Source organism: Paramormyrops kingsleyae, chromosome 1 (genome assembly GCF_048594095.1).
Source record: "Paramormyrops kingsleyae isolate MSU_618 chromosome 1, PKINGS_0.4, whole genome shotgun sequence".
NCBI lineage: Eukaryota > Metazoa > Chordata > Actinopteri > Osteoglossiformes > Mormyridae > Paramormyrops > Paramormyrops kingsleyae.
This window is the reverse complement of record NC_132797.1, coordinates 18,917,598-18,943,382: the sequence shown is the minus strand read 5'-3', so window position 1 is coordinate 18,943,382 and position 25,785 is coordinate 18,917,598. Positions and strand designations below refer to the sequence as shown.

General features: G+C 42.8%; 1 protein-coding gene across 5 annotated transcripts in view; it reads left to right on the top strand.

Annotated features, from left to right (window-relative positions):
- The first annotated feature begins 1,295 nt into the window (after window positions 1-1,295).
- ptpro (protein tyrosine phosphatase receptor type O) overlaps window positions 1,296-25,785 on the top strand; it is a 50,344-nt gene continuing 25,854 nt past the window's right edge. For 4 of the 5 annotated variants that reach the window (XR_002838993.2, XM_023817899.2, XM_023817898.2 and 1 more), the window contains exons 1-6: window positions 1,296-1,648; window positions 19,774-20,047; window positions 20,303-20,458; window positions 21,580-21,732; window positions 23,559-24,065; window positions 24,722-24,883. Coding sequence is in view for 4 of the 5 variants with exons in the window: in XM_023817899.2 (XP_023673667.2) it covers window positions 1,583-1,648; window positions 19,774-20,047; window positions 20,303-20,458; window positions 21,580-21,732; window positions 23,559-24,065; window positions 24,722-24,883 (1,318 nt within the window). In the remaining variant the exon portion in view is untranslated. Of the gene's footprint in view, window positions 1,649-18,297; window positions 18,404-19,773; window positions 20,048-20,302; window positions 20,459-21,579; window positions 21,733-23,558; window positions 24,066-24,721; window positions 24,884-25,785 lie in introns of those variants that run through there. The other variant, XM_023817901.2, reaches the window with a different exon arrangement.

Below are 25,785 nucleotides of genomic sequence, written 5' to 3'. Positions count from 1 at the left end.
TTCCCCGTGATCACTAAGTGCGGGTTCCAGCTTTTTGTAAGTGACTCTGGGGAAATGGGTGGATGGACGCACTTTATTAATGAACTTCCCAAAGCAACTGGATGCTTAAGAGTAATTTAAATATGTCTCCCAGTAGATGAATCCAACCACTGAATTAATTTTCTATTACTAATACTTAAATATACACAACAGTCAATGGTAAATCGGCTCATCTGATTTTAACCCAAGATTCAATTGAATTTAAACGCGTCCCATATGTAAGTCTATAGACACGAGTCTATAGACATATTGTTACTGAATTTGAAAATATTATTTATCCTCTAACCTAATTCGAGGAATCCTTTGTACCCTGCGAGCATAAATCATTAGTCAGAATCATTTTTACTCACAACGCCTAGGGTTGCCAATGCGATAGCACATTTTATCGCTCATTAGGCAATCATGAAGAATTTAAAACACCAATACAAGTTCGCTATAAAGTGGGGAAAATTTTTTGATGTCTTGCGATATTACCTAGCTGGTGTCCCTTTTTATATTTTCTTAATGCATTAATATGAATGCTCTAAATTTCTAGAGCTGATAAGGCAACTGCCTAACTTACAGTACCATCTGTCCACGAGATTTAATAATTCCTTTGTATTTATTGTCCCCCATGGATATAGATCTACATGCAAATATGCGTAAAATGTGCTATCTATCATTCGCTTTTGCCTCGGTACTCATGTTTGTGATAAATATGTGCTTTACAAGTAAAACCTATACTCATGTTCTTTGTATGTAGCGTAGGGGTCCTCAAAATGTAAATGAATATAAACTTAAGTGTAAAATGATATTAACGATAAAATGTAATAAAGCAATCTTTTGAACTAGGAAACCTATGAAAGAATTGCAATGATTAATGATTTAATGAGCTGGATTTAGTCAGATCAGTTTGAAACACACTGCAGTGATGTGCAGGGCTGGACTGGGATTAAAAATCGGCCTCGGATTTTTGCCCATACAGGCCCACCACACGTACGTACACGCCTACGATACAATAGCTCGATCGGGGTTGTAATCCCTCCACGGTGAAATTTGCCGGCCCACAAACCCATCGGTCCACCGGGAAAAGGCCCGGTATGGCCAGTCCTGATGTGTATAACAGGGTTTGCGAAACACTAAAGCTGCACATCAATAGACTAGAACACCTCCCACCACGCGCCCGACGTGCACCGGCAGGTGCCTCGGTTCAGTTGCCATGGGAAACGGGGGCGTGACCGGAATGTCGGGGCGTGGCCACGAAGGGGCGGGGCCGCCGGTCTCCTCCGAAGAGTAATGAGGGATGCTGCCGGTGTCCGCTCTCTTCGCGGCGCTGATGTGACGGTACAGTCGCACTTGGCGAACCGGTAATCCATCTCTCTGAAGCAGACGATCAGGACGTGTCCATTGACACCGGAGTCCTTCGTCACTGGCGCATCGCTAGGATTTGCTACCGCTGCGCACTAAAACGATAAGCTGGCAGCTGTCTGATGCCGCAGAAAATCTCGCCATTGTTCCGATGAGCAACCCAGCAGCGCTGCTTTGAAGAGAGGCGCTAATTTCAATGTATTTCCGCGGGATCCTCGCATCAATGTTGCCTTGTGCGATATGCCTCCTATGCAGCATCCAGGTGAGAATCATTTTTTTTTTCTGAATTATAAATGCAAGAGATTACACACTATCTGCCGGCCTCCCAAGTGTGGCTATTTATGCTTTGGACCTTTCGTAAAATTTGAGCTATTCTGGGTTTTTTTCAGCATGTCCTTTAATTAATCCGGGAAGAGATGAGCCTTATCTTTACGGCGTCATTGAAAATATTCATTCAAGCCAAATTTGGGTCGTTCTGATCATGTTTTCTTTGCAGCATTCCCCTTAAAACCCATTGGTTTATAATAATTCACTTTTATCACCACGCAGATAACCTTAAAACTACGATGACAATCTACAAAGGAATTCCTTGGTAAATAGCATCGCGCTGTTGCGCGGTTCTGAGTAACAAGTTACTATAAATGGCAATTACTCTAAAGTCTCCTTTCTAAACAAACATTTCCTCCCCTACATTGCAGTAATTAATTCATTTTGCTCATTTTTGTTGAAGTATAGAACTGAAAAAAATCTACTGTATGTTCACTGTTCAGCCAATATAGCTCCCTGAAAATCTATTTAAAGTCGCTATGAACCACAGTACTCTTATGTCTTAGGTAAATGTTTGACTTTACCATCTGAGTTTTTGATTCTTAAATTTAGATGTTTTTAAATTACGTACATTGAAGTAATTCTTCTCATTTTTTTGTATCAGCCTTAGAAGTTCATTAACTATGAAACATCAGATGTATAATTAGCTTGGACTCCATTAGGTATGCACAAATTTTGGCATTTTACTTTATTAGGCTATTTACTTACTGTATGAAATAGGCCAACCAGGTGATTGACTTCCAAGTAGTCCTAGTAGTCCTACTTTTATAATGAAGGTTATATTTGAGAATGCTTTCATTTCACGGATATCCAAACCTCTGGAATAGGATAATTGTCTAATCACGGTGGCAAGATTTTCTCTCATGTATTGAGGTTTATGGATAGATAAGGCACCAAATGGTCTGCTGTACAAGAGCTTAGTTGACACTTAAGCCTTTCAACTGTCAATTACTATCTTCAGGTCTCATACTGATACGGGCAAGCTCTGTTTGACAGGCATCTCTGATTGTATTGTGTCCTGTCAGTTAATAATCAGAGTCTGGGTCATAATGTCTCCTGCCAACCTTATTACTGGTACTATATGAGGCCAAAGCACCTCAGCATTCATGATCTGAAACGTCCAGGAGCACAGTACCTCTGAATGTCATTCTCACCTGTAGAAACTCTTCATGTCAGAGTCTGATGTTGCTCTAGATTAATCACCCTTAGAAATATTTGCACCAATCTGGGTATATCAAATTTAATTGGAGCAAAACTTAGGAACTTTTAATTGGTCACATTTATGTAAAAATGTTAACATTCCCCAAATTGCCTTGTATCTTAGTTGGCTTTAGCTGTTGTGTGTCTATGCGTTACTCACCTGTGCAGAATAGGGGAACTTTCCCGTTTAACGTTTCACAGTGGCTGCCAAAATAGCATAGAATATGGTGAAGATGAGTAATTTAATTCAGCAGGTAATGAATAACAATTAATGGAATTTAAATAACACCAGCAAAAGTGCTGGAATTATTGGTTTAATGTAAGTACTTTGTTAAGTCTGCATTAGAGTTTGAACAGACAACTCAGCAGGAAACTCAGTTTACTAATCCACTGGTTATAGCCTCAAGGTGTCCTCCACTACCAGACGTATTAGCTAAGAACATCTGGCTCACCGTGGGTTTGACCTGACAAATTCAAAACATAATTATGATCTGGGAACTCATCCGAGAATTTGTTCAAAGAAAGAGTTCACATCCGAAAGCATGTGGGTGGTACAAAGGCATGACGCGGATGAAGGTGATTTGTGGAAGAAGGTCGGTCTCAACCTCCTCAATATGCTCAAAGATGTATTTATGACACAAAATACCAGGGCTCTTTTCCTGTGGATTAGTGAAGTGAAACAAATGGTGAAATCTTAATGGTTAATAGTGGCTGAAAAAGTTAAGAAGCTGGTGTTGTACACTGACTTTAAATATTTCATGACATCACTTTTAAACTCTTTTTTTTGTTTGTTTTTTCTTTGAAGCACAATGTAAACATGACTTCCCATTTCCTAATCCATGGACAGAAAGACACAATGTTGATTAAAAGTCTTATTAGTTCAGGATAGTTAATAATTAGGGTAAGGATAATTAATAAAGGTTTCTGGATCTCCTGCACTTGAGTTTTTCAACAGAGGATGTAGATTTTACTGTTCTTAACTCAGGAATTAATCAAAGCTCATAAATCTGTCCCCACAGCACCTGTCGGTAATTATAGGTAACGACTGGCCACAAGTCATGACCCAAAGTGTAATGCATGCCAGTTTTGTAAGCCAGTTATTAAAATTAGAAATTGTCTTTCAGTAATTTATATTATACAGAAAAGCAATTAATAAATAGATTAGTATAAAAAAACACAAAACAATTAGCCTGATTTAAAAATTTTAAGTGATACCAGTTTATAATTTCCACCAGAGGAAGTTTAGCAATAAGATTTATGAAAACTTCCTTTCTTATGTGGTGTCCAGTGCGAAATGTGTCTATAAGAAGGAGAAGGTCTGTGGAAGCAGGATCAGCAGAAGCAGCCACAATGCTGGCTTCACTGGGCTGCTGATTAATGTGCTTTCTGAGAAAGGCTTTACTGACAATGGTCAACTGGCCATGATAATATGATAACATGCATTTTGCTGCCTGTAAATAGGTCAGGTCAGGTCAGGTCAATAGTAAATAGTCCCATAAAAATTCCCTTAATTAATAATAAATTCTAAGATAAACAAAACCACTTGTCCTCACATTATAGGGATGCTCTTTGGGTTTTGAAATGCCCTCATCGTTCTAATTTGGGTGTGTGTGTGTGTGAGTATATATGTATATATATATATATATATATATGTATATATATATATATAATTTTATTTATTTATTAAATTTTTTCCAAATCATTCACAAAATGTACTGATGCTGGTCATGAGCTCTTTGGCTTTATAATGGTGAAGCTCATTCTCTAATTTCACCAAAAGAATTCTTTTATGTAAGCATGTGGATTCATGTGCTATTTTTGATCCTTTTAATGGATGCTTCCTAGAAGGAAATCTTTTTTTTTTCTTTGGTTAAAACTGCTTTGTGGTAACCGATTAAGGCCTCATCACAATTATGAGTGAGATAAGAGTCTAATTCAGCTTCCTGTGTGTCCTCGTTAGGTTTCTATGAATGTTAACTCCGCAGTGTCTTTGTGGAGTGAGAAAACGGTGAGGGTCTATCAGTCTCTAACTGCTTGATGTTTTATTTCCATTATTTCCACCCCCCACCCCAGGCTACTGTCTAATTATTATGACCACAAAATATGAAGACCGAGTATGCCTCTCCTGACTTGCAGATACAATGAATCGTATTTAATATGATGCTGGCGCAAGTGAAGTGTTTTTTTTTTTTACGAAATAGCTGGCAGTGTACGGAAGCCTGGATCTTGGGCAATGCTCTTTGTGTTTTCGAAGAACTGTCCAATTCTGCAAGGTTAAAATGCTTTTTACACTTCCTGAAGGTTTCTAAGGTTAAAATGGAATTTTCCTGGCACAAGAAAACATCCACATCTTTCATTTAAACGAGTCACATTCATTTATATAATTGTTTTTGTGTGCTTGGTTCTAAAACATTCTGATTTGTAGATGTTAGAGATGGGATGGCTGGTGTACCAGGAAGTAGTGTGCTTTATCAAACTGCAGGCAGCGCAAGCCAAACTCATTCATGCACACAGATACCACACCCGTGATATCAGACGTGCTGAAAGACGTCCGTGTTTTAATGACCCACTGGGGGTGACTTGAAGATAAACAGTTGGTATCAGTGTCCAAACATGAGACTGACTGATGTTCATGAAAGGGCAGACAAGCGACACATTACAGCAGATGTAGACCCGCTACAATGATAAAAATCTCAGGGTACAGTGAAACATATTTTATTATATGCTTTTTAAAACAAGGGAAAATGTATATGTGCATGTCTTTGTGATTTTTTTTAACAAATCATTCATCGGTGTCTAAGCACAGTGTCCTGCACAGTCTCCCCTACCTACTATCCTTTGTGAGGAATCTGTGATCCACTTCCCCAGTTTGTGATATCAAGCCAGCATCCCAAATTGGGAATACCCCCCCCCCAAAAAACACACGCACACACACACACATTCACATACACACACCCCACATTTTTACTGCAGCCTCAAAGCCCACCAGAACAGGAAGTCAGTTTATTGCGAGAAACACAGAAGATGTTGGCAAAGCATTAAAAAAATAAATAAAAGAACGGTTCTTTCTTCCATTGGTGAATGGGGCTTGTGAGACTGGTGGACACGGGACTTATGGGATTGCTCACCCTTTTTGGAATAGAACAGGGTGCGACGGAAGGGTACAGGGACGACATGTGAGGGGATCAGTGTGTGCTGGACGGGGGGGCCATCTGTAATGCGGGAGGCGGCAGTGCCAGAGCTGCGTTCTTCTCAACATGAGCGAGTCACGGATCCAGATCCTGAGGTCGCTGTCGACCGAACAGAGCCGCAGACTTCAACGCTGTGACCAAACTAAGGCTGCTTATGTTGGCAGAGAGCTAAACCCTTATCCAATTAAGCCATATAGCGGAGGACGCCTCTGCAGCCCAGGGCGAGGGAGGGATGCGGAGATTAAGGCAGAGCAATCTGCCAGCGTGCATTTACTGCGCTTTCGGCACACATGACAGGACTGCAGGGCCTTTAATGGGTCTTCCGAGGTTTGCGATTTTCCTGTCTGAAAATAAATGGAGCAGTCAGTTTGGGTAGCGGGAATATCACACAACGCATCCTGCTGTGTGAGATAATTCAGAATATTTGACATCTATAGTCTTTTATTGAATAAATGTGAGCAATTTGATAAACGAAAAAAAAAAATTGGAAAGGACATCAAACGCAACATTTTACCACATCCAAAAGATCTTTGAAGATGAGTTGGAAAGATTTCATCACTAGTTTGGTGACTTGTCTTTGTATGAGAAATTTTAATGGAATTCCAGTTTCCACGCTTAAGAACGTTATACAACCACCACGAAATACGTAACACAGAGTAATCCAGATAAAGAAAGGTTGAAAAATTAGGTAAATTGAAAGTGAATTGTACAAGGCATTATGCTTAATATTAACTCGCATCCTTCAGATGAAAGGCAAATTACTTTGCATTATTAGCTTTTTGCTCTTGATACATTTTTAACAGAAAATCTTTCTGTGAAGGCTGCTCCTTCCAGCAAGGAGGCCGCTGATAACCCTGATGTTTAAAGTCATTAGCAAATATGTCATTGACTAGAGGCCCGTAGTGTTTTATATAAACCCAAAACCATCACCCGAAAAGTCCCCTATATACACTTAACATGCTGCGCAAAGAGAGTAGGATTGGCATGAAAGACCTTTTGAACTTACTATTGCTCCGCACTGAAAGAGGGCAGCAGCATACATGCAGCAGCCTGACCTGCAGGCTTCATTTCCCACCTATCCTCGCTCTGTAGGGTTTCCTAATTAGATGAAGGGGCGGAGCCTGGATAAGTGGGCATTGTGTTTGTGGATGGGTGGGTACCCGAGGTGAAAGCTTACAGGTTTCCTGACCGGACGTCTCTTCGTGTGTCTGTCAGCACCGCCTCTGTACATTCCTCCATGTTTACATTTAATTACAAGCCCACATCCTATGACAAGCATCTCCATTTTAATTAACTCGATTATACACTCAAGGACCGACGCCACCCTCCAGACGCAGTTATTTCTTAATTAAACCTGTGTGTAGTCTTTTTTTTCAATAGCCCTGGTATGTTTTTTCTTGAGGACAATGGAATGTACTTGGTAGTGGGAGTGGATAGGAGTGCAGCTCCCAAATTAGGGCTCCGCAGGAAGTCAAACAAGTCTTGGTACGTGAGTGGCGACTTTATTAGTGTGTGCTTTGGGGCTATTATACAATTAATGACAAAGGGGACACTTCAGAATCATCTTATAATTGTTTTTAACTTGAAATCCACAAGATCCAGGTACTGTTTTAACATTGTCTCCCAAATGTAACGTGTGTGACATTTTCATTCTGAATATTAAACAGCAGGTGAACAAAACTGTAGATGATGGAATATGAAATACTATTTGAATATTTTAATTTTGCTTTTGGGAGGGTGTAGTGAAGGACATACAGCGTGGCCCATCTTTGATGAAACCAACCAACCAAACAGTGTAACTCTTATCTGACCATTGCATCTAGTTACCTTTCTGGTCTTGGCTCTGAACAGACTCTCTGGTCATTTTTGAGATTCCAGATTATACCCGAACACTGCATCCAGTGCCAGGCTTCAATCTACTTTGCATATTGTTAAGCAGAAGGTATTTTGAGAATCATAAAGACATTAAAGCTATAAACTCTAAATTAAACGGATTTCAGTTAATCTTATGTTGTTCAGGCTTCCTTGTGATTATATAATTTACATAAATCAGTCGTTTCATTCTAAGAGATATCTAAATACATTAGCAGCAAATGAAAGCTTATCATCAAATAAAAATCTTCTGTTGATTTGGGCTGACTAGTTACAGTATATATAGAAATGTTTGTGAAGAACATATTTGGTGGTTGTCTTGGATTTTCTGGAAGGGAGAAGTTTACAAACTGGGGATTTATGCGGAATCCATTATGAATCCCTTCAAATGATTCGACAAATTGGACCAATCAGATGAAGCGAAAGTGCATCCCGCCCCGCCGCGGGCATGCCTATCTGCCTATCAGCAGAACCGTTTGGTAGCCTTCCCTGCTCTGTTCCTCTTCTCTGATGGCGCCTATTATTCAAGCAAATAGCCACAGCTGTCAGAACATGGTTCTGCACCACACTTCCGACAGAAACAAGAGATTTATTTCCCTCCATTACTCGTGCTGATTAAACAGTGGACGGTGTTACTCTGTCTGTCAAGTCAAGTGCAAATAATCCCCTCCATCAACAGGCTTCATTTAATTTAGGAAGATTCACACTGAACTTTGGGGGCCGTTAGAGATTAATGCTGTAATTATTTGTATACTTTTGCTTTATGGTATTATGGTTACTCAGAGGTTTATCTTTAGAGTTCAGTGGTTATTGAAGGTTCTTTTGTGATATACAAGAGTAATTTTTGATTACCATTGGGATGAACGGTGTTTTTTTTTTGTTGGTTTAACTATGGCTTAATGCCATATGAAAAGTACAGGTAGTTTTAGAGATGGGTTTTCTATTGACATCATGTATTTGTGGACCTTGCTTTGTGCACTGGGCAACAGTCATGCTGGGACAGTCAGGCAGGTGAAGTTCCCCATAGCGTCCACCAAACCCAGACTCGTCCATCAGAATGCCAGACAAAGAAGCGCAATTCGTCACTCCACAGAACACGTTTCTACTGCTCCAGAGTCCAGTGGCAGCGTGCTGTGCACCACTGCATCCGACACTTGGCACTGCACTTGGTGATGTGAGGCTTGCATGCAGCTGCTCGGCCATGGAAGCCCATTCCATGAAGCCCCCCAGCACACAGCTTTTGTACTGGAGTTAATGCCAGAGGAAGTTTGGATCTCTGCAGTTAATGAGTCAGCATAGTGTTGGTGACTTTAACACACTACGTTTCTCAGCACTTGGCGACCCCACTCTGTTACTTTATGTTTCTATTCTTCCTAAATGCTTCTGCTTTGCTGTAATACCACTTACAATTGACCATGGAACATCTAGAAGAGAAGAAATTTCACAACCTGACTTATTGCTAAGGGGGCATCCTATGACTACCATGCTTGAATTCATTGAGCTCTTCAGAACGACCCATTTTTTCACATATGTTTGTAAACCTGACTGTATGTCTCTGTGCTTCATTTAATACACATGTATCAATGGGTCTGAATGAATCTCCTGCATTCAATGACTGAGAGGTGTGTCCCAATACATATAGTGCAGATGTATGACGCACAACAGTGTATCTTTTGCTAAAAGCATTACACTTTTCTTCTTCTGGTTTTATTACAGTACTTGCGTAAGACTGCCAGACAAAGCCGTTGTTTCTAGAAGTTTTCACATCTTTTAGACCAGAGATATGTAATTTATATTCTGTTTTTGTGATTTATTGCAACTTGAAATGCAATCCAACAGAGAATTGAAGTCAGAGTGTATTCACAGGACAAGTGAATAATGATTGATTTGTGGTTTTCATTTTTCATAATGGCGGTGGTTGGTGTGTTGACAGTCACATTGATTGTGTTTTGGTCTCTGTGCCCACAGCCCTGATTCTGTGTCTGTAGTATTTGATACGGGTGCTGTAGTGACACTGTGATTTTTAAGCCTTCATGTGATGTGGGTTGTCTGCATCTCCAGACTTTTCTGATGTTTGTGTTTGATAAATGGGGGGGGGGGGGTCCTTGCACTGCACCAACCATCTCCATCATCAAAAATCATCAGTCAGAGAGGATCAGAAATGTGGCGATGAAGCTGTAACTCCACAATGAATGCAAAAAGCACATGCATTATTCTGTTTGTGGTCTAAGACCCTCTGCACCTCTTCACGGTGGCCTGATTCCTGTTCCCATACCGATCCCATTCCCTGCAGCCATCCAGCAAGATGAATAAAACATGACTTTCCACTGGCCTGTTTCTGAAGGTCATATTGAAGGTCATGCCAAGCGGGGATCACTTTGGCTGCCGTGAAGAACACCGGCCCACACATTCATCAAGACGTGATGTTAAACTCAGAGGTGCTGGCCCTGTGTTGGTATATCCACTAGGAGGTATATGGGAGTGTTTCACCTTTACCATGGATTCAGACATCAGTCCAGATGGTCCGTCTAGCTGCTCGGCTGGGGTAAAGATAATCTTCGGTTTAACAGTAGAATATCTTTGTGAACTATAGTGAAATAACTCCTGGCAATTGATATTTTATCTATTTACTAAACATAATTTTAAATTACAGTTCAGCAAAAAATGTATATAGGTATATCTGTACATCATCACATTTCTTTAAGGATATGTAAATAATGGGGTCCTAATATTCAACTGCTCTACATCAGCGCTGACATTCTGGAAAGTGCTGTTTAATCTATCGTTACTGGCTTTTTCAATCAGGGTGGCTGGCTGAAATTGTGTTTGCCCTGATGTCAGACCTTTTTGCAGGCACCCTGCAGTGAAAGGTACAGAGGATCCCTTAGCTGAGAGTCTGTGTGGTCCTGCATCATCCCAGGTTCACAAGAGAATCTGGAATCCCATCGCAGTAATACCACACAGTTAGAAGGGGCCAACTGAAACATTGCAGAGTAATCTTAAAATAATTTGAATATTACACAGGTTTTTAAAATTGTACTCCAAATGCAGAAAGTACTATTAATATTCTAATATTCCAAGTACAGGAATTTCTGTGGAAAGTAATAAGATTTTTAGTATTAAGTGTGACAGAATTTCTTCAGAAGTACACTCATAAAATTTTAATTTTAGGAGTATTCATTTTGGGGGGGGGGGTATTAAAATGATATTGTCGTTGTTTCCCTCTGGCTGCTTTATGGCAAGAGCCCTGATAGCATGTCACTGTGAGTTTGCGAGCTCCACACTGACCTGTAGAAGATACTTGGGTCCAAAGCTGGATACCAGTCCATTCACTGGAAACACACAAGGGTAACTTAGGGACACCAGTCTACTAAATATCCGTGGACTATGAGAGGAGCCTGGTGGAACAGGAGGAGACTATCCAAGCTCTACATTCACAGAATCAGGGCAGGAATGGAAGCCACGGTGCAGAAGGTGTGAGGCCACAGCACTTGCTGACCTCACTGAGATACAGGGATACTGTCCACTGCAGAAGCAAAAGGACAAACCCAGAAGTGCCAAAGCTATACTGCACAAAGTACAGTACATTTGTTTTGAACATCTCTTAAGGATTATAAAGCAAGGTAGGTCATAGTGTCAGATTATAAAGATGACCTAACACTGAAATATCTTTAGCTTCAGTAATAAAATCAAGTATATTGTCTTACTTCAAAGAAAATGAGCACTAAAATTATTCAGCTGATTTGTCATATCAAGGAAAGACATCACCCAGAAACTGAGGCACGGCTTGTTAATTGTACATTCAGAGAGAGCATTAATCCATACCAGGAGCAGAAATGCAGTACCCTGCATTTGTGTGACGACGACAGTTACGTTGCCATCTCTTAATACTTCTGTTCATCCATCTTCCAACCTTTCTTAACTCTTCCCGTCAAACCTCTTGATGAAACAGCAAAAAAAATCATCCAACAGATGAGAGTTTAGTAGCCTAGTGCTGGTTTCTCGGTTCTCCAGTTTGCCAAGAGAAGTTATTTAATTGGATGAACACAGTGATGGTTCTCTGGGTGGAGATTGATGGTTCCTACAGGTCTCTAAATTGGTCCGATAGGTTCAGGACTCATATCTCTTGAAGCTGCTACCTTCTTCTTCACTTTCCTTTGTCTGCTGGTGGAATATCATGTTCTGTGATGCTAATATAATTCAACTTCACACCAAAAATTGTGACTGAATTGTTTTCCACTAAATTTTTGGTACATGTTTTCCTTCTCTGGGGAATTGCAGAGTGTGGTATCCAGCTCCCTTGCACACCTCAGCCCATTCAGAGGCCTGTGGCCGCCGTCCAGCCGTAACGGCGTCACCAAGCTCGCCAGCTTCCCACCTCCCACTGCTGGCCTTAATGAAACAGCATCCTGTCAATGGGTGGACCATCAGCAGCTGTTCATTCACCACAAGGCCTCTGACACATGCTCATTCTCCACAAATGCAGACAGCATGTAAATGTCAGTACATATAAAATGCAGATCCCTGAAGAAATATGGGACACCACCCCCACTACCAATTTTCATGGGGGGGGGGGTTCCAATTTCCCACGATAACATTTGCAGAGAGGGGGAAAATATATATGAAAATACAGGACAAATTGTTAAATCAGTTAAAAAAATGTTTTTCAGGGGGACTGAGACAAAAAATAGGGTCTGGAACTGCTTATGGTGCTGAGTGAATCCCGCTGAGTGGGTAAAAACTGGGGAAAAAATCACCATTTGGCGGAGCGTTATTGCCGTGGCAACAAAGAGGCGAGGTGATGCTTCGGGGCTGCTCAGAATGGACCGTGTGGCCCGGGAAGACACCCACGCCGTGGGACGATGGGTCATCAGGATTCAGAGGCACACACCGCATGCTGAGGAGATGTTCCTCAGAGATATGCAGCTCTGGAGGAGTGCTTCTGCCGGGGGCAGCGTCCTGTGGAGATGAGATCGAGGGTAATGAGATTCGGCCCTGAAACGAGGAATTAATTTCCTCTCTTTACATAGAGACAGTGTTGAAAAGGAATCAGTGGGTCAGTCTATTTTCTGACACACTTCACAGCAGGAAACTCCTGTATTTCACCAGTAGCAGAGCTTCCTTATTGCACCTAAACAAACCGATAAAAAAGCACAAAACAGAGCTGTCATGCCGCTGCTGTTTTAGTACGAGATACAGACGCCGAAGTGTGAAAAAGAAGCAAAGAATGATGACTAGCAAGTCAGAAGTATAAAATAAACATAGCAAAATGGTAATCCCAAAGAGGAGTGTAAAAACAAGCTGAGGAACTTGCTGACGGTGAGGAGGAACGGCTGCGTCTTTATGTGACGACGGGGTAGTGGTGATCATTAGTGTCATTAATGACAGACCGATGGCTGTTATGGCCATTGGGGTTGGAGAGCAGGTGGCACAGACCAGCCAGAAACAAGCCAGCAGCTTTGTCATATAAAACTGTGAACATCAACAAATCATGTTTACAAGTGAGTGAAATGGACTGTTTTTACAGAAAAACAGGAATAGAACAGGAAAAAAACATAGCCAGGCTGATTGGCTTGGGGGTGGCTTAGTTTCCTCATTCGTCTAAATCAGAGGTTCATCCCCTGTTGTGTGAGTGCAGTTTGCATGCTCTCCTCAGGTTCGTGTAGAGGACTCTGATTTTGATTTGAGTAACTCTGTGAAGTGGCATCTTTCAATGAATTGCCCTTCAAGCTTGTGTGTATGTGCCCTGTGATAGACTGGCATCCCATCCAGGGTATCCCCCAGCTGTGTTCCCTGTGATAGACTGGCATCCCGTCCAGGGTATCCCCCAGCTGTGTGCCCTGTGATAGACTGGCATCCCATCCAGGGTATCCCCCAGCTGTGTTCCCTGTGATAGACTGGCATCCCGTCCAGGGTATCCCCCAGCTGTGTTCCCTGTGATAGACTGGCATCCCGTCCAGAGTATCCCCCAGCTGTGTTCCCTGTGCTGCCTGGGACAGGCTCCAGATGACCCTGTATAGGGTTAAGCGGCTGGAAGCTGGACGACTGAATTGATTAGAAAACTGAGTCTAGCTGAAAAAAGCTGTCTAATTTTTCTCTCATTTTCCACTTTTGGTTGTATCATGTTCAGCCCAGCAAGCTCCTTATGACATAATTAATCAATTCAACATAAGTCAGCATGGCCTGAGTGTTAACTGAACAGGGTCTTCTAGCTACTCATGCAGTTCATCATTGCAGTGGTTGCCTGGAGTCTTTCCCATGCAGAGGTACACCCTCAATGGGATGCTAGTCTATTGCAGGGACCAAACACTGTGCGCAACTTAGGGTGTACTCACACGAGCCGATCCATACCGTGCTCGAGCGCATGTGACCCCAAAGTCCAGTTTGTTCGACTGGTGTGAGATCTCGCGCCATACCATGCAGGGTACGCTTAACTACACCCTGGCCCATTTAAAGAGGTCGGCTGGGGAATGGTTCAGTTTGACTTGGGCACAGTATGCGTAGCGTGATCACTAACCATACCCAAGCATGGAACGCAGACATAACGTCAATGATGTGCACTATACATGAACTGGAAGGAATGTATCGGGTAAACGGCATGTCATGGACAAGGGGCATGGTGCAGGCGGGGAAAGGAGCCAATGATCCACTTCGCAGCTCAAAGACAACAAAGGGATTTATTAGGGATCATAATGAAACCGGGAAGGCACAGAATAAAGAGACCACAAGGGGTCAAAAAGCAAAAGAGGAAAACAACAAGTATTTGCAAGAAACACAAATGGAAAGCGGAGCATCATAGTGAGCGGAAGTGGCCAAGGGACCAGAGCAGCAACACAGCAACTTTAGCAGAAACCTAATACACATTCTAACATTCTGACAAAATGACCAACTACAGAACTGAACTAAGGCAGGAACATAAATACACAAACTGTACCGGGTAACGCAGCAGCAGGAGTGAGACGTGGAACAATTAAGCAATCAGAGAGGGTGCAACACAACAAGCAATCAGGTAGAACAATCATGACGCACAGGGAAACAGGTGGGTCAAATAAACTTAATCATGGAACTAAGAGACAGACAGAATCAAATACTAAGAATATAAGAAAGACAAGTAATATATAATCACAAACACAGGCACCTAGCAAAACCCCAAACAGAACGGAAACCAAAAACTAGGAATGAGAAAACTAAAATAGAAAATAGACACTGGGGAATAAAATCCAATAATTACAAATAAAGAAAAAGCTGGTCTGAAACGCATGACCAAAGGATTTATAGCCGCAGGCTCAGCCCAATGAGCTATGCGACAGTCTGGGGAAACACACTAGGGGCTTGAAGGACAACAGAGTAGGGCAGCGTAGCGACAGGTAGCGACAAATATTGAACAAACATTGCAGCAAAGGGATCACTTTGGTCTATGGTGGAGGTGCAGCGTTTGCTGGAAATTTGGGCTGACGAGAGTATCTAGGTACACATGCAACATGCAAAAACTCAGATATCTGGTAAAACATGGGACAGCACGAATAAATGATAATCGCTGCATTACCTACTCAATAGGTTGTGTGTTATCGTGTCCAAGCGATTTTCTTCCTAAGTTTTCTTCAAACGCAATAAGTCGTATGATGATGACGAAAGCGTGCTTGGGCCCAAAACGTTAAGCGCAATGTTACCATAATCTAACAATGGAGTGAGGAGGGTAAGAGGCACCCGGGCAGAGTGTAAGTACATTCTTAGAGATCCCCATTAACCTGAATGAAAGTCTTTGGGCTGCAGGAGGATACCCATAAGACCCTAGGAGAACATGCAGACTCCCCTTGCCAGTTGGGCTTTAGCACACTATCCGGTTTCTTTAATTTGAACAAAACGCCAGCTGAGCTACTTAACTGCATTAACTCTAAATGAGCACCAGCTGGGGTGGTTTAGTGGGTTTAGCCCCATAGAGTCGCACCCCTGGGGCTCAGGGTTCAAATCCTGCCTCTTGCTCTGCATGTTCCATGCATGTTAGGTGAATTGGTGACTCTCGAGCAGTCTGTAATGTGTACTGCAGTGTGTGTACACTGTGATGGACCTGCTTCCCATTCAGGGTGCTTGTGCCTTGTGGCCAGAGTTTCCTGGGGCCAGGTTGACCATGATCCTAACTGGATAAGAAATTATGGGAGGTGAATTGGTGATGTCATTATGGTTTTACAGTTTTAATAGGTAAAAGAAGAATCCTATCAAAATTCCCTCACTGTCTGATCCTGTGTACCACTGAAGTGTAACATTTTATTTTTAATTAGCAGATGCTTCCATGCAAAGTGATGTTCATTTGAGGAAGCAGGGTCAGCCATTGCTCAAAGGCCAAATGCGACACCATGGGATTCCAAAGAGCAGCGTTCCGATCACAGATGCAGGGCCCTCAGTGACAAAGCACCGCTCCAACAGCTACATTTCTCTGGAGATAAGCCTACCTTGGTTAGAGATCAATGGTGGAAAATGGAATGAGAAATTCTTCAAATGAAGATGAATGAGGTCTTTTTTCGGAAAAGAGTGCGAACCAATTTTAGTTTTTTGTCCCAGTGGGCATACAGGATCAACATGAGGAAATGGAATTGGAATCAACCTAGACCTAAAAACACAGACCCTCCAAAGTGGATGAACAAGAAAGAGACTGAAGCTGAGGAGAGCCTGACCTGATGGTGCACAAACGTCTGCCCGATGTATGCAAGTCTCTCAAGTTGGTTGCTAATTGGCAGGGCATCTATGTGAGGTCATGTGTATTAGGCAACTTTAAAAACATTGCGGGAAGATCGCAAACAGGTCGTAATTGCTGCAGATCCAACACAGACCTTGAGAAATAAGAGGCATAAGAAATAAGCCGTTATTCAGAGAGAACCATCTCTAAAGCATGTCTGTAGATTAGAATTCAAATTCAAATGTTTATTTGTCACATACACAGTCATACACAGTACGATATGCAGTGAAATGCTTAGACGACTGCCCGTGACCTTAAAATAAAAGACTCTTAATAGGAAATAAATATGAAAAAGAAAATAGAAAGTAAATTTAACTAAGAGAGAATAAAATATCTGTACAATACAAAATATACAATATAAGAAAAATATAAGAAAACTATAAGAAAAATGAGACGGCCTACCTACCTAGCAGGGTTACACAATGAAGATGTTGAGAAAAGTTGTGTGGTTAAATTAGATGGAGGTGGAGATTTTTGGAACACAGTTTAAAGCATGTTGTGTGTCATATTTCATGTGAATTTTATATTTATAATATATTTTTCTATCATATTAAAGCAGATATCCATTAGTTAGATTTTGTTAAATATTACGGATGTTCCAATAATGGTAAAAATGAATCTGGAAATATATATTTTTAAATCAGTGTGACTCTGATGTGAATCATCTCCAGAAATGAAATGCAATGAATCAGCTCCCTTCTCATAAAGGTCATTTCTGCTCCCATCGGCATAGTGACAATCCTGGAATCGGTACAAAGGACTTTGAGGATGACCGTGTCGGGCAGCTGGGTGCTGCTCTTAATCTGACACAGAGAAGCAAGGGACAGTGTCACTGCAACTGCCTGAACCTCCAAGCTATAGGTACAAGGAATTAGGAATAGTGTAGCATACACCATCAATGATGTAAAAAGAACTGTGTAGGAAAGGGGTGCAGAAGTGGTGTAAGACAGAGAATGGGGGGTATAAACAGGAAGGAATGGGGTACAGAAGTGGTGTAAGACAGAAGGAGGGGTATAAACAGGAAGGATAAAAATAAAAGGATATATATTCTGGAGAGTGCTGAGGGGACTATTCAGTGTAGGAACCAATGAGCTTTCAGTTGTAGAATATTCCCTGATCAGAGGGTTGCCATCTGCTGTTTTCAAGCAAATCGTTAGTTACATCAAACCTGGAGTTCAGTGTCCAACAGGGACAGATCAGTGTTTCAACCTGGTAGACGCTGTCAAATTACTATAAGCCCCATCTGTGAATTCAGATTCAATGAGAGCCCTCTGGGACAACTGTCAATTCCTATCATTAAAGCTGTCTGCTGCGCACACTTTCTTTCAGGTCTTTAATCCATGGTGGCAATGTCAGCTTCTGTTTGTTTTCACTTTAAAGGTGAACTGAAGTTCATAGAGGGGAACTGACAGTCGTTTTTTTTTTGTTTTGTGGCAGAAGGCAGTTTGCTAGCGATGTTACTGTAGGCCTAAATACAAAAATCTCCCTACACGGTACTCAGTGAGTCAGTGAGCTCAGATAGAAACTGGAACACAGTCCAAGTTGAATTTATAGCTAATGGCAGATACACGTTGCCTGCTGCTGAATGTAGAAACTGTATATTTAAGCTTTGGGAGTAGAGATTTGTAGGCTTCCTGTGAGTGACTAATCGTCCTGGGTCAGGAGTGTAAAAAGACACAGCAAACTCTTTCAGGTCTGTGTCCCCTGCTGCACCCCGTCTCGTTTCCTGTGCTTACTCTGTTGGCCAGTTTATGGGGTTCTAACTGGAGATCAATGACTTTGTCTATGATGGTCATGTTCGAGTGACATTAACTGAATCCAAACACCATTACTATTCATGCTCGAAAACAGGGACAACAGGGGAAGCCCATCCTGTGGTCCGTGTGGATCTTAATGCCCCAGTGCAGTGATGGGGACACTGTAGCCAACAGGAAAGCCCATCCTGTGGTCTGTGTTGATCCCAATGCCCCAGTGCAGTGATGGGGACACTGTGACCAACAGGGAAGCCCATCCTGTGGTCTGTGTCGATCCCAATGCTCCAGTGCAGTGATGGGGACACTGTGACCAACAGGGAAGCCCATCCTGTGGTCTGTGTCGATCCCAATGCCCCAGTGCAGTGATGGGGACACTGTGACCAACAGGGAAGCCCATCCTGTGGTCTGTGTCGATCCCAATGCCCCAGTGCAGTGATGGGGACACTGTGACCAACAGGGAAGCCCATCCTGTGGTCTGTGTCGATCCCAATGCCCCAGTGCAGTGATGGGGACACTGTAGCCAACAGGAAAGCCCATCCTGTGGTCTGTGTCGATCCCAATGCCCCAGTCCAGTGATGGGGACACTGTAGCCAACAGGAAAGCCCATCCTGTGGTCTGTGTCGATCCCAATGCCCCAGTGCAGTGATGGGGACACTGTAGCCAACAGGAAAGCCCATCCTGTGGTCTTTGTCGATCCCAATGCCCCAGTGCAGTGATGGGGACACTGTGACCAACAGGGAAGCCCATCCTGTGGTCTGTGCCGATCCCAATGCCCTAGTGCAGTGACGTGGACACTGTGCTGTAAAAATGGTGCTGTCCTTTAGATGAGATGTAAAACCGAGGTCCTGACTCTTTGAAGTCATAAAAGACCCCTCGGCGTCTTTCGAAAGAATAAGGGTGGTACCCCAGTGTCCTGGCTAAAATTGCCCACTGTGGCCCTTTCAGATCTGGCCTCCTATTCATCCCTAATATCTAATTGGTGAATTCTCTTCTGCCCCTTCACCACCTTAGCTACTGTGCGGTGAGTGTACTGGCACAGAATGGCTGCCGTCACAGGTGGGGGCTACACAGTGCTGGTGGTTGAAGTGACTCCACATTGGTTCCGTAAAGAGCTTTGGCTGACTTGAAAAATGCTATGTAAATATTACATTCATTCATCCGTTCGTTCGTTCGTTCATTCATTCATTCATTCATTTACACTGCAGGACCCAGAAACCTCATGTCTAAATGCTACACCCTCCACTGGACCCTGTTTGCGTGAGAAGTGTCTTTAAGGCTGCTTCGTTCTGCATGCTGTGTCATGAAACAGGGCATCGTGTCATTCGTGGCCACTGTCAGAGAAGACAACAGCATCTTGATGTTGCTGGAGCCAGCAGACATGGCGGACAATGGCACAGCGTACGGCGTGCGGGTGACCGGCGAGCCTGAGAGCCACTTCCTGCTGTTTCAAAACCTCAGCGACTCTGTCCCTCCACCGCTGGTCTTCAACGCTTCCTATCATGGCCTGTGCTACACGGTCAGCTTCATGGTCAGCAATGGCACTGTGTGGTCCAAGCCAGTGAAGACTATCAGCCTCCTGACAAGTAAGAAACTCCATGACCTTTTTGCTTCAGGTGTCACACACTTGATAAAAGAAAGATGAATAGACATTTATTTTTTTCTCTGTAAATATAGTGCAGTAAATTTAGATTTTTTCATTATATTCTGGCTAATATGATCTATAAAAGAACCTTAAAGCAGTCATTGTAAGCAAATGGGTGGACAGATACAGGCAGAAATATACTTCATAAGTAATTTTTTGTGTCATGTTGTAGTATATCCTTGTCCTTATATTTCAGAGCCTCTTCCAGTAGATAGTGTGTTTATCCATGACTACAAACCTGCCCCGGAAACGAGTGTCATCTTTGAGCTCAAGTCTGCAGAGAACAACGTTTTTACGAGAGTAAATATCAGCTACTCTGAGGGACAGGAGCAGCGGTCGATGCTGTACAAAGGTAGGTTCTGCTAAGCATGCAGAACGACTTCACTCTCAAGTAAAGTCTGCTACTTCTACAAGGCATTGGACTCTGCCTGTGAACTACATTATATGGACAAAAGTTTTTGGACATCTGGCCATTATTCATCCAGAAGGCACTGACCTTCCCCAAACTGCTCCCACAAAGTTGGAAGCATGGAATTGTCCAAAATGTCTTGGTATGCTGAAGCGTTAAGAGTTCCCTTCCTTGGAACTAAGGAACCTAGCCCAAACCCTGAAAAACAACCCCATACCATTATCCCTCCTCCACCAAACTTAACAGTCAGGCAGGTAACGTTCTCCTGGCATTTGCAAAACCCAGACTCATCCATCAGACTTCCAGACAGAGAAGCATGATTTGTCACTCCACAGAACACGTTTCCGCTGCTTCAGCGTCTAGTGGCGGCGTGCTTTACGCCATTCCATCTGACGCTTGGCATTGCACTTGGTGATATGTGGCCTGCATGCAGCTGCTTGGCCATGGAAACCCATTCCTTGAAGCTCCCGGTGCACAGTTTTTTTGTGCTGGAATTAATGCCACAGGAAGTTTTAAACTTTGCAGTTACTGAGTCAACAGAGTGCTGGTGACTCTTACGCATTATGCGCCTCAACACTCGGTTACTTAACGTGTTCTGCCACTTCATGGCTGAGTTTCTGTTGTTCCTAAATGTTTCCACTTCTCAATAATACCTCTTACATTTGACCTTGGAATATCTAGCAGGGAAGAAATTTGAAGAAGGTGGCATCCTATGACAGCACCATGTTCTTCCGAATGACCCATTCTTTTGCAAATAGTTGCAAACCTTACTGCATGCGTAGGTCCTTGATTTTGAGTGGTTGTGAGGTATGTCCTAATACTGTTGTCCATATAGTGTCTACACGTCATTTAAACATGTTAAACATAAGAGTAAATGTACTTTGAAATTATGCTTTAGTTGTGCAAAGTACAAATGCTGTTAGGGGCATGAACTTGTGGGTCATTTAATTTGATTACACATTGAACTTATGGGACTCTTTTGGAGATCTTTCATATTGATTGGAATTATATCAAAGGATCAATAAAGTGTCATTATTAATATTAAAACCTTTCCTTTGGATTAGACTTCTTCAAGGGGAAAACCGTTTTCAAACATTGGCTTCCTGGAACCTGCTACAGCAACATCACCTTCCAGCTGGTGTCAGAGGCCACGTCCAACAAGAGCACCCTGGTCCGGCACAGCCTGGTGCTCCACCAGCCCGGCCGGCACAGGACAGGTACCCGAAATGCAGCGCCAATACCTGCTAACCTTAAGCGGGGCATTAATGCAAGCGTAGGTCACTTTGGATAGTGAGATCTACCTGGTCAGGTATAGAACTGGAATTAAATCCAAATAACGACATGAGGCCACAGTGCCACAATATAATTACATAATAATAATGATAATAATAATAATAAAAATAATTGTCATGATCTGCGTTCGGCGAGCAGGCAGAACGGGGCGAAGGATGAATCAGACAGGTGGAAATCCAAAAGATGGGGTTTATTTTGGGGCAGACAGAACACAACTCAGGACACAACGTCAATGACAGATCTGGGAAACAGGAAGACGTGGACTCCTATACACAAGACTAGCCGAAATAACAGGACACAGGTGATCACAATAGGGAATTCACATGAGGTAAATGAGGGGGCGTGGCACACAGGAGGATTGTACGAGCAGGTCATGACAATAATAATATGGTCTAATGGTGATGATCTGTGTCTCCATTACTTTGATTAAGTTAAACTTTTATTCTGTTTAGAGTAATTATGATATGACCACTGAAAAAGTACAAGGTGCATTTTGTTTCCTGTCCACCAAAATAAATTACATGCCTGACTACATGTAAATTTGTTTTTTGGGAACTGTTCAAAAACAGGCTAGACTTGGGCAGCTGGTTTTCAAAGTAACAGGCTTTGGGGGGGGGGGGGGGGGTCTGCCAGATACTAGCACAAACCACTGACCTGCAGCGTGTGAAGAGAGCGTTGGGCTTGGTATTGAGTGTGTTGGAGGCTCATACCTGATGTTTTCGGATGGGGAGCTTCAGATGAAAGTTGGAGTAGTTGGAAATAATAGAAATGGGGTGAAGGTAGGGGCTTGCAATTGTTTTGTTAATTTGAAACAGAGTGACTGGATTAAATGTCACTCTCTCTAGGGGTGCCTGCGTTTGAGCCAGATCTCATTGGGGAAGGCTTCCCTTGCAGATTAATGCCTGCCGAGTTATTAATTATTCAAATCTGTTAAATACTGCTGAGGATTCTTTCAAAGGGAATTTGAGGGGCTATTTCCATCAATGGAGACTGCACATTAATGTGAAATAATCAAGTGTTCCCTCTGAGACGTCGTTAAAATCATTTGGTGTGTCTGAAATCACGCACTTGCGCACTTTTAGTGTGCGATTTTAGGACGTAGTGCATTCACACTGACAACTAAGCTAAAATTCACTGAAAACGGCCAGAAAACGCAGTGCAGAATGATGGACACTACTCGCACTAAACGGACACCATTTTGACTACGTAGCGGAAAGGGAGGGACTTTCGGCAAGTTTTCAGAGTTGAATAATGGTGGACAACAACACAGACACGCAAGCCCAAGCGGAGGCAACTGCTTCATATAAATGCGTGTAGGCACACATACAAAAAAAAACATGTAGGTTACGGACCATCTCATGTTCAACCAACAGGAGGAGGATCCTGCGACGACGTTGAATGCGACGCATTTTCATGGTGGGGTGTTGTAGGGGGTAAACAAAAGCAAATAAAACCACAAGGAAATTCATTGTAAACAAAACACGGCAGATATTTTGGCGTGCTGGAGAATCGCAATCAAATGCTAGTCCGTCACTTCCGGTAAATGCAAAACGTTAGTGTTCCGTTTAGGACAGCACTTACCCATGGTAGTGTGCACTACATAAGGAAGTGCGCAGTGCGCACTACGCACTACATCTGAGTGCACTGACACAAGTGCGCGATTTCGGACACACCCATTGTCTGTTAAAAATAAATGTACATGTGCCTTTAAGAGAATTGTTATGGCTCATTTTCGGTCCCTGTCTCACAGCACCAAACCCACCCCTCAATGTCTCCTTCCGGATCATTCGTCTGAGCGGGAGAGCACCACCACGGCTTGCGCGTAGCGGGTCATACTCTCGCCTGGTTGGTGATGTCCCCTTGATAGATGAACAGGATGAGGTGGACCCTATGGAGGAAGAAGGGGACCCAAGGAGCTTCGCCATTGGACAGGAACACTTGAGCCCAACCCAAGGCTCCAACAGCTCAGCAGATGACTCGTCTACCAGCAGTACAAGAAATGAGAGCTCCTCGCAAGCCTATTGGCCACTGGCCACGGCCAGGCCCACCTCCACTGGCCCCATATCGAGCGAGGAGTTTGTAAACGCACCAGTCCTAGAATCTGAAGATCAGAGCGATTCGGGTTCTGGCATGGACCAACCCCATGCGCCCTTGTTCCCCACCTCTGGGCTGCCCCACCTCCTGCTGGAGCTGCAGTGGCAGGCACCTCGCCCACCAACCATGTTCGATGGCTTTGTAGTCTACATCTCCATAAACGGTGCGTCTGCTATGTGAGAAACAGACGCCACAGCACAGGCACTTGCATGTACAATGACACAATCTTTTATGTTAAAAATAGCCCTTGTGTGTTTATAATGTACACAAAACCTCATGATTTAATGTTTTATTTGTAACATTACTTGAAGATAGTTTGCTTCTGAGTGAGTGGATCCCTCTGTGGGTACTTTAGTGACCCATACAGGGCTGAACACTGCTGAAATTGTTGTATGTATCCAGAGCTGTACAAACAAAATGTTTAAAGCTATTTATCGGTTTAGTCAGTGAATATTTCTTCAGATAAAAAATTAACGTTAGAACAAATGCAAATTAAGAGTAACAAAAAACAGTTATTAAAAACAGATTATTTTCTGTTCTCTTTGGTACCCATCCCACTCCTCACGGGTACCTCAGCCATTTATTCAATTTCTAATTAATTTAATTAGATTGATTACATTGGTACTGTATATTGGATGGTTAAGGGAAATACTGGAGTGACCACGAGAGGTGTTGAAATGACTGAGGCATCGTATTTTTACACCAACATAACATAAATTAAACAAAGTTTTCTTTGGCAGCCTAAGACTTTAGCACAGTACTGTGTATATAGTAGGTATATAGGTATCCATGAATGTAACTGAGCGTGTATTTAAGCAGGTAGCCACAAAGAGGTGGCCCAGGTGGACGAAAATACGCAGGAGTTTGTCAGGAAGCTGAGCGAACCTGGGACCTACAGGGTGCTGGTGACAACATGGAGCTCATCCGGAGACTGTGAGCCTAGAGAGAGCCGCGTGGAGACCAGCTTCACCTTCTACCTCAGTAAGCTTGCCCCGCCCTCACAATAACACCTATGTCTGAGTTTTCCTGCATATTTAACTGATTTGGGAACAATATATAATTAAAATGGCCTTTTAACTGGACACATATTTTTATTCAGGTTTCAGGGCAGTTCTTAATTACAGCTCAGATTGAACATTGACTAGTTGGCTCAATGTGGCTCTTGTATCGACCTGTATTTTTGTCAGATAAACGTCACTACACTGCTGTTAAACAGAATTCCTTCTACTGGCAATTTGAGGGGTGTACAGAGGACCAGAGATGATAGTGTCTGCAAGGTTTTAGGTTTTATCTCTTTTATATTCCGTTATAGTATTCCGGTAATGACAGAGAGAGGATCTAGCTGTAGAAGCCAAAAATTTAACTTCAGTAATTCAAATCTGAAGACCAACAACCTGCTCCAGCGATTGGCCCTGCTTTCTCAAAAATGTGGATAAAAATGAGTAAATAAAATGTAATACTCAATACTTTGCAAAGCTCAGTTGAGTACCAGTGATTTTAAGACTTGTTTATTGATTAGATTAATTAGCCTAATATTGGGGGGAGGCAGAGCAGGAAGTGACTAGGTATGGCTGGGTGGCAGTAGAGCTTGGTGCAGACATGACAGTACCCCATTCCATGGGCAGCTCTAGAAGCTTTAGAATGCCTACCATATGTGTGACCATGGGAGCAAAGAGCAAGATGATTGGGGTGAGCATGGTGGGAATCCTCAGTGACGGGCTAAGGAAGTCAGGGGAATGGGCCCATGATTGTTCCTCCATAGCGTTTCCAATCCACCAGGTACTACAATTGTCCCCTGCGGCACCTTGAACCCAATTCCCTTTAACCTGTTTTCAAATTTTTCTGTATAAGTGGTGTAGGAATGTTTCACAACATACCCATGC